Source organism: Aotus nancymaae, unplaced genomic scaffold (assembly GCF_030222135.1).
Source record: "Aotus nancymaae isolate 86718 unplaced genomic scaffold, 86718_ANA_hifiasm-v0.15.2.pri h1tg000046l, whole genome shotgun sequence".
In the NCBI taxonomy this organism is placed as follows: Eukaryota; Metazoa; Chordata; class Mammalia; order Primates; family Aotidae; genus Aotus; species Aotus nancymaae.
Window position 1 is genome coordinate 26,286,452 of NW_026988460.1, and position 12,646 is coordinate 26,299,097.

General features: G+C 59.1%; 1 protein-coding gene across 4 annotated transcripts in view; it reads left to right on the plus strand.

The window, feature by feature from the left end:
- The window catches only part of PLXND1 (plexin D1), a 52,780-nt gene that overhangs the window by 21,371 nt on the left and 18,763 nt on the right, over positions 1–12,646 (plus strand). For all 4 annotated transcript variants that reach the window (XM_012472877.3, XM_021675843.2, XM_012472886.2 and 1 more), the window contains 10 exons: positions 159–259; positions 350–479; positions 1,823–2,000; positions 2,153–2,261; positions 2,714–2,816; positions 7,852–7,956; positions 10,419–10,508; positions 10,718–10,811; positions 11,736–11,890; positions 12,482–12,633. In XM_012472877.3, coding sequence (XP_012328300.2) covers positions 159–259; positions 350–479; positions 1,823–2,000; positions 2,153–2,261; positions 2,714–2,816; positions 7,852–7,956; positions 10,419–10,508; positions 10,718–10,811; positions 11,736–11,890; positions 12,482–12,633 — 1,217 coding nt within the window. The remainder of the gene's footprint in view (positions 1–158; positions 260–349; positions 480–1,822; positions 2,001–2,152; positions 2,262–2,713; positions 2,817–7,851; positions 7,957–10,418; positions 10,509–10,717; positions 10,812–11,735; positions 11,891–12,481; positions 12,634–12,646) is intronic.

Genomic DNA, 12,646 nt, shown 5'->3' on the forward strand with positions numbered 1-12,646 from the left:
CCGCCTCTGCAGGGAAATCTTGTCTCCCATGTTCCCCCATTAAGGTATTGAGCCTCAGTTTCCCTAGCTTCTCATGGCCCTTGCCATACTGACCATACCACCTCCCCAAGAGAGAGGCTGGCAGTCCCATTGAGCTGGGTCCCCACCTCTGCCCCCAGATAGCCAAGGTGAAGGTCGCTGCCTGCGATGTGCACTCCACCTGCGGGGACTGCGTGGGTGCGGCAGATGCCTACTGCGGCTGGTGCGCCCTGGAGTCACGGTGAGGCTGGAGACCAGCAGCGGCTGGGCCAGGAGGGCTGTGGGGGTGGGAGGAGCCAAGCTGGGTCCTGACCCTGTGATGCCACCCCAGGTGCACCTTGCAGCAGGACTGCGCCAACTCCAGCCAGCAGCATTTCTGGACCAGTGCCAGCGAGGGTCCCGGCCGCTGTCCTGCCATGACTGTCCTGCCCGCTGAGATCGACATGCACCAGGAGTACCCAGTGAGTCCCTGAGGAGGCAAGACCCAGCTCAGGACATAGAGGGGAGCCTCTCTTCACCCAACACCCAGACCCCGAGAGGTGGAGACTCCCACCCATGGTGCCCCAAGGACCTGAAGACAAATAGTGAGAACAGTGACAAAGGCTGGGCTTTCCTGAGCACCTAGTAGGTGACAGGCACGTGCTCTGTGCGTGACGTCCTGCTCTGTTAGGCCTCACACACCCTGTGAAGCAGATACTTTTAATATCCCCATTTTACAGGTGGGGAAACTGAGGTACCGAGGGTAAAACAACTTGCGGCAGGTCACACAGCTAGGGAGTGGTAGCACTGGAATCTAAACTCAGGCAGCTTCCAGAGACCCAGGAGGGAGGGGACAAGTTGGAGGATGGGAGGACAGTGAGTCCCACCCACCTTTTCCCAGCACAGGGAAGGGAGGAGGGACCACCAGGTGCCAGACTGCAATTTCTCATCTCAGAAACAGATAAACCTGTAACGCAGGGGACTGGGGCTCCCCCTGGCTTGTGTCAGGAGGGCTCTGGCAGGCAGCCTTGGTGGTGGGGGATTCTGGGCCCTGGCAAGGGATGGGAGCTGAGGGTCAGACAGGCCTGGGCCCCATGCAGCCAGCTCTCAGTGACTTCTCTGAGGATGGGGGTCCTCCTCTCTCACCCTGGGGGGTTCTGACAGCCCAGCCCCGGCCTGTAGCTGCTTAGCATCTGAGGTTTCTCTGCCCGACCCCGGTGTTAATCACACATCACAGAGTTCTTCCCTCATTCATTCAGTCATTCATTCCTTGGACAAATATTATTGAGTACCTACTATGTGCCAAGCACAGCTCTAGACCCTGGGGACACATCAGTGATCAGGACAGACCCCTGGCCCCAGGCTCGTGGGGGAAGAGAATAGGCCAGATAAAACCTGAAGGTGATGCTAAGTACTGTGGAGAAAATGAAAGCGGAACAGGGGTGGGGAGCAGGTTGTGGGTGCGGACATCTCAGGCCAGGTCCCCTCGGGCAGAGGGAACTGCCAATGCAAAGGGCCTGAAGCGGGAACAAGATCACCTGTTTTGGAGAGTATTAGGGGATGGGGTCAGAGGTCACAGGGGCCAGATCATGCAGAGCCTTCTTGACCACTGTAAGAGGTTTCATTTTGCAGCTGGGGAAACTGAGGCTCAGAGGGTCACATGTAGGGCATAGCCTTCTAGCCCTGAGTCCAGGGTATCACCACCCCTTCCCCCAGGGGACATTCAGGCAGGGCCAGACGTCATCGTTGGGTCGGTGCACAGCCCTGGGACTGACTGTGAGGGGCGTAGCCCAGGCCCCCAGAGCTGAGGGCTCCTTGTCCCCAGGGCATGATCCTGCAGGTCTCGGGCAGCCTGCCCAGCCTCAGCACCATGGAGATGGCCTGTGACTATGGGAACAATATCCGCACCGTGGCTCGGGTCCCGGGCCCTGCCTTTGGTCACCAGATCGCCTACTGCAACCTCCTGCCGAGGGACCAGTTCCCGCCCTTCCCCCCCAACCAGGGTAAGCACACTGGGCTGTTGGCACAGCCCCGGAGGGGCAGAATGGTGGACTTTCGGGCATGGGGATGGTAGGGGCCCTGAGGCCACAGTCTCTGATGTTGGTGGCAATCCCCTGCTCCCATGCCTTCTCCCTGGCTTCCCCATCCGTTCCAGACCACATGACTGTCGAGATGTCTGTGAGGGTCAATGGGCGGAGCATCGTCAGGGCCAATTTCACCATCTACGACTGCAGCCGAATTGCACAAGTGTACCCCCACACAGCGTGAGTGGCGTGGAGGGCTTGCCTCCAAGTGGTGGAGGGAGGAACTCGTCCCTAGGAAGGGTCTTTGCTCTCAGGGGGCCCTGGGAAGAAAAATCGTAGCATCGTAGAGGTAGACAGGCCTCTCGGTTGTTCATTCACCAGCACATTTATTCATTCCACAATAAATGCATACTGCCTGATGCCCGGCCTCTGCAGAGAGCCAGGCCGGACGGGGCAAAGTACTTTGATTATACTCAGTTTAGTCTCCTGAAGGCCCCGTCTCTTTTAACTCCTCTTTGTATACCTCTTATAGCAGGCAGCTCACTACCTTAAAGACCCAATCCCTCCCAGGCAGCTCCAACGTGAGAAAGACCTTTCCCTGTGCTGGGATCTGCCTTCTGGGTTCCAGTTCCTGGAACAGGGACGAAGTGAGGGGTGGGGAACCAGGAGTTGAGGTCCCCCCTGTCTTCCAGCTGCACCAGTTGCCTGTCGGCACAGTGGCCCTGTTTCTGGTGCACCCAGCAGCACTCCTGTGTCTCCAACCAGTCCCGGTGTGAGGCCTCACCAAACCCCACGGTAAGCCAGGCTTGGGGGTGCCCCTGCCTCTACTGTTTCATTACCTTTTTTAAAAAAAATTCACACATTGAGAGTGTGTCCATGCCCTTGCATATTCCTCTTTAGCTTTGGCTTTAACAGCTATGAGGGGCTCATCACATACCACGGCGCGCAGAACCCACCCCCTGTTGCTGGACGTACTGAGTACTTCCTCTTTCTTGCATTTTGATATAGCCAGGGCACTATGCATATCCTTGATGATTCTCTGAAGACTGCTTCTTAGAATGACATATTGGGGTGATAGTGTGGCCATAGTTTTACACCTTGAGCTCAACTGCCTTCCAGAAAGGCTGAGCCAGTTTATACCCCCACCTGCAGTAGGAATACCATTTTAACAACCCTAGGTGTTCAGGGCATTCATTTGTCCTCAAGGCCGACAGAGGTGATTTGCTTAAGGTCACCCAGCAAGGCAGTACCAGATTGGGCCTTAACCTAAGTCCCTCTGCCCCTGGAGCCCACATTCTCCCCTCTTCTGAAAATCAGGAACTGGGTGGAAAGGGCCCTGCCTGGGTTTCCGCACCAGCAGTGGCATCCCAAGGGTGGGTGGCGCTGCAGCTGTCCCTGGACAGGGAGGACAGGCTGGCCTCAGAAACCGCACGCTCCCGGGTCCTCTTGCTCATGTCAGTCCCTAGGGGCCTGCAGTCTGACTCCATGATTGTTGGGGGCCAGGCCTGCCCCAGTGCTGCATGGCGGCTGGGTTTAATCAACTAAATGGTGATTAAATGGTGAGAAGGGGCAAGAGGAGGAAATGTGAAAATGGATCAATCTAGGTTTTTAGTGTAAAAATGGACATGCCACATACCTCGCCCCTGGTTGGTTTCTGGGACGTGTTCACTTTCCAGGTGGCCTCTCACCTTTGCCCAGGAACCCTCTAAGGCCACTGCAGCCCATGCCAGGGATGGCAAAGTGGGATGCCTGGGACATTGGCTGCGGTGATAAGGCCTAGCTGGGTGGGATGTGCCAGGGTCCTAAGATCACAGCTTGTCTCCTCTCAGACCTGGCCCATATCAGGGCTGAGCGGGGCTGGGGTGGCGCACCAGGGCCCCGGCAGCTCATCTCTCCAGGAAAAGGTTGTTCCTGCCCATTTTCCAGATGGCATGACTGAGGTAGCCAACATGGCACCTGGTGCCCTGGCTCCCTACAGAAGGAGGTCACTGGGGCCCCACCCTGGGCACACATCCTGGGGAAGCAGCCCCAGGACCCAGAGCCTCTGCAGCCCCAGCCTCTTGGCACTGGGCTCGGAGAATCTTCTCAGGTGCTAAGGAAGGGGCTGGGAGCACCTCCTGCCTGACCCCCATAACTGCTTTGAAGAAGAGCCCAGCAGGGGCCATGCTTAACTCAAAGAGGGGTATGGTAGGGGGGCTGCCAGCACTGGAGGGGAGCCCAGTGGAGTCTATACAGCTAGACCATAGGGGAGCCCTGGGCTGCTCCTGGACCTCCAGATTCCACAGTCAGGGCCCTACTAGGACTCCTGCTCTTGTTTGGGGCCCCCATCTCAACCACGTCTTCCTTCCAGCCCCCAGCCCAGGGCTGTGTACACAGCAGGGGCTTGGTGATGGCAGTGTGAAGCAGGCAGCAGCCTGCTCCTTGTGCTCTAACCCAGGGGATGCAAGGAGGACCCAGCCTCATCACAGTCCGTTCAGCATTTATTGTATGCCTGCTCTATGCCTTAGTCAGTACTGGGCCCTGGGGACTAGTCCTGTCCTCCCCATCATGAGCCAAGAGCCTCAGGTGCGACCATGGCTGTGTGATCTTGGGGAAGCTACTGAATCTCTCTATGCCTCTGTTTCCCCATCTATAAAGCAGGACCTGCCTCAAGGGCTTTGGTGGGGATCTGGAATTATGCCTGTTAGGCACCAAGTCTATACTTGGCACATAGTAGGTACTCACTACAAAGTCACCATACACCTTGGGCACTGAGGGCCACTGTGTGGGTGGGCCAGAGATGATTTCTCTTGAGAGGGGAACTTCATGCCAGTGCTTAAGAGATGCATAGGAGCTCACCAGCTGGGAGGGGGTTCCATGGCAGTGCCCCTTCAGATGGCCATCTCCTGGGTTTGCAGTTCTCCAGGCCAGGAACTGGGCTGGGGGCACGGAGAAGGGCTGTCTGAGAATTACTGCAATCTAACAGAAGAGGCAGCTCTGTCCCAGGCTTGCAGGAGGCTCTGAACTGATGCTTAATTTGGCATTTAATGAAGTGCCAGTTAGTCGTAGTGGCGCCGTGGTCTCTGGGCGGACAGTGGGCAGCAGGATCTGCACACCACCTGGCCCCTTGGGAGCTGGAAGAAGTGTCCCTGGAAAGTGAGGTGCTAGGGCCTGAGCCTCCTGTCGCGTTCCCGTTGTCCCTCATGGTCCCCACATGAAAGACGTGGGAGGTGGAGGATGCTGGAAGGAGGGCTCCAGCTTTGGGGGAGGCAGGGAGGAAGCTGGATGTGCACCCTCTTTGCAGGTGCTGGAGGGATGAGGTAGCTTCCCTGGGGGTGGCTTCCCAAGGACCACTCATAGGGGTGGGTGGTCACGAGGGGCCAGTGGAGAGAGTGGAGTAGTAGGAACATGGGGGCAATTGTGGAGGCCCCTGGAGGGGCAGAGAGGTAGGGAGGGACCAGGCCAGGGGGATTCAGGGTCCCTGGATCGTTGAGTGCCCTGATGGTGTGGGACACCAGTTCTCCCTTGGAGCTTAGGAGAGGCCCTGTGAGAGCCGTGAGGACTCCTCCAGCCTCAGTTCTGTAAAATAGGGGTGAATATCCACCTGGCCAAGGGTTACAAGTGGCCAAGGGAAGTGGGGTGGCCCTCGGGCATGGTCCCGCATCATTCACTGTGGGGGCCCTCTTGTGAGAACGCCTCCTGCCCTGACTCTCACGCCTCAGGCTTCTCATTGGCACCTACCCACTGATGGGCTGGGGCCAGGAGGACAGGCTGGGTCCCTGCCAGCTGCAAAGCAGACCTGGCAGCGGCTTGGAGGCCCGAGTGGAAACATGTGGGTTCCATGCCCTGGGATTCCGTAGGGTTTACACACAGCACAGAAGGGCAGCCTGAGATCTGCAGAGGGCCTGGGGCTGGCCCTGTCTGGGGGCTTTGCATAGAGAGGGCCCTTCCTCGGTGTAGGAACACAGAGGCCTGAAGAGGGTCAATGGCTCGTGTGCTCTGGCACAGGGAGCCGGCAGCACCCAGGTCTGGCTATGCTGCTTCTCCAGCCAAGGCTCCTGAGGTCTATACCAGGCCCTGTCCCTCAGAGAACTCATCACTCTGGCCTCGTGGTCAGCAAACGTTCTGGACAACTGGAGTGTTCCTGTGCTGGCCATTTCACCGTAGGCAAACTGTTTTGCTCCTGTGTGTCTCAGTTTCCCATTCTGTAAAATGAGTGTAATGATAGCGTCTACCTTCTAGGGTTGTTGGGAGCAGAATACAGAGTGCGAAGTGCTCAGAATGGTCCTGGCAGAGGGAGGGCTAGATGAGCTGGCAGCAGCCACAGTATCCATTATCGTCATCTTTATTGTTGTGGGCACTGGCATCCCCTCGAGGTCTGGTTTTGGGCTGGGGTCCCTGAGGGGAATCAGTCCCTGTCCTGCCCTTATCTGATGTAGAATAAAGAAGTCCCCTACATTTTGTCCCAGGGCCTTTGGCCCGGCCCAGTGACCTCATGTGGACACACGTGGCCCATGGGCGCTTTTGCTTCCTGGCCTGATTCTAACCCAGATCCTTCCGCAGCCAGACTTGGGCAGGAGGGCAGAGTAGGAAGTCCCTGGGCTGAAGGGTGGTTGTAGACTCCTTGGCATGGGTGTGACTGCTTCAAGGTCCCCAGTTCTGCTCTGCTTATGGTCCCAGCAGGTCAGACTCAGGAGTGGGAGGAGGCAGGAATGGCTCACCGGAGCCACCAGGGCTGGAGGACCCAGGGCAGGGTGAGGGGTCTGTACTTCCCAGCTCAGAGCAGTCACTAGTGGCTGTGGTGGGAACAGCCCTGCCGCTGGTCTCTGCCCTTCCCCCAGGCCTCAGTTTCTTATTCTGTACAGTGGGGCCTGGACCTCAGGAGCCTGGAGACAGCCTTGAATCCCTGCAGTGAGGTTGGATGTCTGCATCTTAACACGTGCCCCAGCTCAAGACACCAGAGTCACGCATCTGGGGCTTCAGGGGCCAGCCCTGTGCTCTGCCTCAGGCAACTCACTGTTCTCAGAGGCTCAGAATCTCCCCTTCCATCCTTCCACCCTTCCTCCTTCCTCTTCCCTTCCATCCCTCCTCCCTTCTCCCTCCCTTCCTTCCCTCCCTCCCTTCTTTACCCCCTCCTCCCTCCCTCCCTGAAGCAGCTGCCTCACCAGGCCTCAGTGACTTCACCACTAAACAAGGGCCAATCATGTGCTGTGCCCCCAAGAGCCCGGGCCCTTCCTGGGAGTATCTGGGGCTGGCACCTTCACCCAGAGGCTGTGACTTGTACTCAGGCCATGGGGAGGGGTGTCCCCTGGAGACTGGTGGTACCTGGCCCTCTGAAATGTCCTCCTGGCATTCGGAGCCCTCCCCGTGCCTTTCCTATGGGCTGTTGGGAAGCTCTAGATTTCTCTTTTCTGAATTGCTTAACACGGGTCAGTCAGGAAGCTGGAGTTTCAGCCCCAGGGGTGTCTCAGGGAGTGGGTGCAACCCCCGGTTCTACTACTGGGAAAGGTAAGGCCCAGAGACAGGGAGGAGCTGGGCCTGGAGCTCAGCCTGCCAGCCTCCTCTGAGGCCTGGGAGCACTCGTGGAGGGGGCCCACCACCGGGCAGGTTATCCCATCTGCCTATGCCCACCTTCCTCATCTTTAAATGGGGCCAATGCGACCTTCCCATAGGTTGGAAGGCAGTGGTGGGTGGGAGGCACGGGGTGGTGGTGGTGGCCATTAGGACTGAATGACTAGAGTTTTCTCCCCAGGGAGGCAGGACCGCACGGGGCAGGCTGGGGCACAGTGAGTCCTCCTGCCTCTTCTCTGAAATGCCCCTGTGTCACCCTCTCCTCCGGTTTCCTCTGCAGAGCCCTCAGGACTGCCCCCGGACCCTGCCCTCACCCCTGGCGCCCGTGCCCACAGGTGGCTCCCAGAACATCCTGGTGCCTCTGGCCAACGCTGCCTTTTTCCAAGTAAGTAGAGGCCAGGCTAGCCCCGAGTGGGGCCAGGAGGAGGCTGGGAGCACGAAGGTCACTAACTGCCCCTGTGTCCCGGTGTGACCCCTGCTCTGGGTCTATTGCAGCGCCATGGTTCCTGTGTGGGCTTTGCTTTTCTTTCTCTGAGTTTCCACATTCCGCATGAGGAAGCCCCACTCTGGCTGCAGAAAGAGGAAGTGGTGAGGGCCAGGCCAAGGGGGACAGCCAGGTGCCAGCAGCTGCCAAAAGGAAGCCAGTGCCCCCAGGCTGTCCTGCCCCGTGTTGCAGCTGGAGGGTGGACACTGCCCGTGTTGAGCCCTATCCTGCCCTCCCTTAGCCTAAGCTGTGACCCTGGACACACCCACCCACCACCAAACCCACTGCCCTGTGGTTGGCTTCCATGTCTTCCCTGCAGAAGGACCGGGGAACCCCTCAGCCACCCCATTCCTCATTGTCCAGATGGGGAAGATGAGGCCCAGGAAGGAAAAGTAGATGATACTGGGTCACACAGCACAGGGCTGGACTTCTGCTTGGCCCTGGACTCCCTATCCAGTGCTCGTCTTTGCAACCAGCCCCGTCCTCACCATCTGGGCTGGGGGTGGGGATGCAGCTCCTTTCTGGTCCCCTCCTGGAGGCACGTCTTGGGTGGGAAGCGTTGATGAGTCCTGGAGGCATGCCAGCCACCCCCCTCCCCAGCTCCCTGGAACTCACCATCTGTTGCTTCCACGGAGGAGCTAAGGCCTATGAGGGCTGTCACACGTGGGGGCCACGTGCCGGGCATCTGGGATGTGTTGGGAAGCCTCGCGGTAGGACTTGGAGCTCTGGGAAGGCCAGGGTGGGGACTGCCCTCAGCCCTCAAGCCCCACCCTTCCAGAGTTGGGGCAAGCGCCTCCAGGAGCAGCCAGGGGCCTGGGCAGGTGGGCAGGATGGCTCTGCCCCTGGGCTGTGGGCCCCAGGATGGGGAGGCGAGAGCCTGACTTGAGTCCTGCCGATTCTTCCCAGCTGTGTGGCGGGGCAGCCTCTGCTCTGATTGCGCTGCAGGGGCGCCTGCCCTCCTGTCCCCGGCCTGCTCCTAGAACACTGAAGGCAGCCGGTGGGGGCCTGTTCACTGAGCGTACACCCTGGGGAGGCCTGGGACAGGCTGGCTGTGCTATCCTGAGGTGGCCGAGGACTCAGAGGAGGGACCCGTCTCCCACTCAGCATGGCAGGGGACAACACAGGTTTTTGGCCCCGTCAGCAGCCACTTTCCTGTGTTAGCTTCCGGGCTGGGACCCCAGAAAAACAGGGAGGTTGACCTGCACTATCCTCAGGGTGTCACATCTGCCAGCCACAGGGACATAAACAGGAAGCTCTGCCACGCGGCTGGCTGGGGCTTGGCTTAATACACAAAACCTGAGTCTGTTCACTCAGCAAATAGTACTGGTGCTGCTCCTGAGAGGGCCAGATGAGCCTGGGGAACTGAGCCCTGTGTACCCATGACACAAATATTATTGGATACTTCCTGCATACTAATGATATCAAGCACATATTAGGCACCTACAGTGTGCAGACCTCTGAGGTACACAATCTCCGGTTTTCCCTGCAACCCTATTCCCGTTGTCCAGGTAGGAAAACCAAGCCTCAGGGAAGTGGGGGCGACTTGCATGAGGTCACACAGCTGGGAAGATGCAGAGGTGGGGTTTGAACCCAGGCCAGGGCTCTTCCAGCTGCTTTCTGCTGCCCTTAGGGGTGGTGTCAGAGGGGCTGAGGCCCAGCCCTGACCCTCCCCAGTGGGAGAGGAGACAAGTAAATGGCAGGGCAAGGGGCCAAGGGTGGTGCCTGGCACACAGGGGTGGGGGCGGCTCTAGGAGCTTCACAGCGCCCCAGCAGACACTTGAATGGTTCCTGCTGAGGGAATGAATGAGGATCAAGGGAGGCACACCCCTTTGATTTGAGGGGAGCATCTGGGAAGACTTCAGAACAGAGGGCTTCTGAGCTGGATTGAGCTTTGCTGGGTGGTAGGAAGAGAGACAGCTATTCAGGTGGAGGGGAGGGCTTGGGCAAAGGCCGGAGCAGGAGAACCTGGCTGTGTTGAGTGTTGGGGCACATCTGGGCAGGGCCTGGTAGGGCAAGGTAGGAGGTGGTAAGTCTCAAAGAGCAGGGGAGCCCCACTGGGAGTGGTGCCTTAGGAGCTGAATACAAGGCCCCTGGGTTGGACCATTGGGGATGCTGGAGAGGCTTTTAGTGGCCCTGAGAGCACGAGGCCAAAGTTCTTGGCATTCTTGCATTCTTGGCCTCCCTCAAACATTGGATGTGATGGCCGGGAAGGGGATCTGGGGAAACGGGACAGCCCGGACAAAGAACTGACAGTTCAACCAAGCCCACCTCCGACGGGAGCCCACGCTGTCCTGCTGGAGTTGGAGGGCGATGCGTGCTGGCTTGGCTCTCCTCAAACCCGCCTCCCACTCCATTTCCCACAGGGTGCAGCCCTGGAGTGTAGTTTTGGGCTGGAGGAGGTCTTCGAGGCTGTGTGGGTGAATGAGTCCATCGTACGCTGTGACCAGGTGGTGGTGAGTGGGGTGACTCCAGCATGGGTGGAGGGTGGGCCTGCATAAGTCCAGATGCTGTACCCCTCACCCTGCCCTGCCCCTCTCCACCTTCTGCTTCCCCCATCCCCCATCCCCAGCAGCCCCACCCTCATCTACCTCTAGGACACCCACCCCCAGCAGAGCCTGAGGCACCGCCCATGCCCCCCATGCTCTTTTCTGTCCTTTTGCAGCTGCATACGACCCAGAAAAGCCAGGTGTTCCCGCTCAGTCTCCAGCTAAAGGGGCAGCCAGCCCGATTCCTGGACAGCCCTGAGCCCATGACAGGTGGGCCGTGGGGCCTCAGTGCAGTGGGTGGGGCTCAGCCTTGCAGACTTACTCCAGTGGTTGCCCCAAAGCCACAGATGTCCCCATGTTGTTCCCCAGCACATACACAGCCTCATATCCCAGCCCTGCCATTCTGTCCCAGGCTCCAGGCCTTGGAGTCTCCATGCCTGCTTTCCCCTGCCTTTCCAAGCCTGATTGTGCCCATGCAAAACAGGACATAGTCTCTTTGCAGAGCTTGTGAGGACCTGCTGAGCCGGGCTCGCCCAACCTTGAGCACGGCATCTGGGGCAGGGTCAGCGCCCTGCGCCCCTCGAATGGTGGCTGCACAGTTGCTGGGACTGTCTGTGTTGGGTCAACTCTCCAGATGCCCCTCTGTTCACGAGGAGTCTCAGGCATCTCTGGTGGATGTGGTGCCCTCCAGATTCCCACCATGAAGGCCCCAGAACAGCCCTGCATACCCAAGGCCCTGGAGAACCTCCCTGCCCTCCTCCTTGGGCTACTTGGAGGGTTTGAAGCCCCCGAGTCCTCAGAGCCCACATTGCTCAAGGGTTCCCAGCATCCTGGGGCCCCACCAGGGGTGATCAGACCCACTGAGGCCTGGGTAGACCTCCACCACCCACAGGTCTTGTGAGCTCGGGCAAGTCCCTTTCTCAGCCACAGCCTCTTCTCCATAAGGTGAGGCTGACCCGAGGCTCCCACCTGGAGTCTGTGAGGGGAAGGAAATCAATCAAGTGGGCACTGCGCCCAGCACAGGCCCCGGGGATTTGGGGAAGGGGCTAAGAACCTCACAGGGTCCTGACCCCCAGAACCAGGACTGCCTCTGGGTGGGACACCGCAGTGATGGTTGGTGAGTGTGAAGGGGACAACCGCTGATGGGGCGCACTCTGAGAGCGGGGCTGACCGAGCTACCCCACGTCTCTCCAGCCGTGGTCTATAACTGCGCCACTGGCAGCCCCGACTGTTCCCAGTGCCTGGGCCGTGAGGACCTGGGTCACCTGTGCGTGTGGAATGATGGCTGCCGCCTGCGGGGGCCCCTGCAGCCCCTGCCTGGCACCTGCCCTGCCCCCGAGATCCGTGAGGTAAGCAAGCCCTGTGGAGGCACGTGGCACCTGCACACCAGCACGGCACATGTGCAGTGCCCCCAAGGGTCCCGCTCCTTGGGGACTCAACGGCACACACACCAGCACCTGGGTGCAGGATCACCTATGAACAAAACGAAGTGCTCTGCCTCACAGAGCTGACATTCCAGTGGGGGAGGTGGACAGTAATAAATAAGGAAATGAATAAATTATCATAAAGGGAATTGGAAGTGTGGCATGGTGGAGATGCCGAGGGCTGAGTGTTGTTATTTTTGGGGATACCGTGACCACTAAAGCCAGCAATGACGTGACCAGACATGGCTCCTGGGAGCTGACCTCAGCATCCTCCAGGAGATCCCCTAAGTGGCGTCCCCAGGCCAATGTGGGCTCAGTAACGCACACCCACGTTCTCCTTGGCAGCGCAGTGACCTGCCAAGTGGTCACAGTCCCAGCCCTGCCTGAGCATCCAGACCTTCCTTTAAGCAGCGGGTCTGCACGCCCTGCCCTGCTAGGTGCTTATGACTGCTGTCAGAAGCCTGCTGGCTTCCCATCCTCAGACCCCATTTGCCCCTCTCTTGGGTCACCTGGCAGATTGAACCCCTGAGTGGCCCATTGGATGGCGGGACCCTGCTGACCATCCGAGGCAGGAACCTGGGCCGGCGGCTTAGTGACGTGGCCCACGGCGTGTGGATTGGTGGGGTGGCCTGTGAGCCACTGCCTGACAGATACACGGTGTCGGAGGAGTGAGTAGCCACG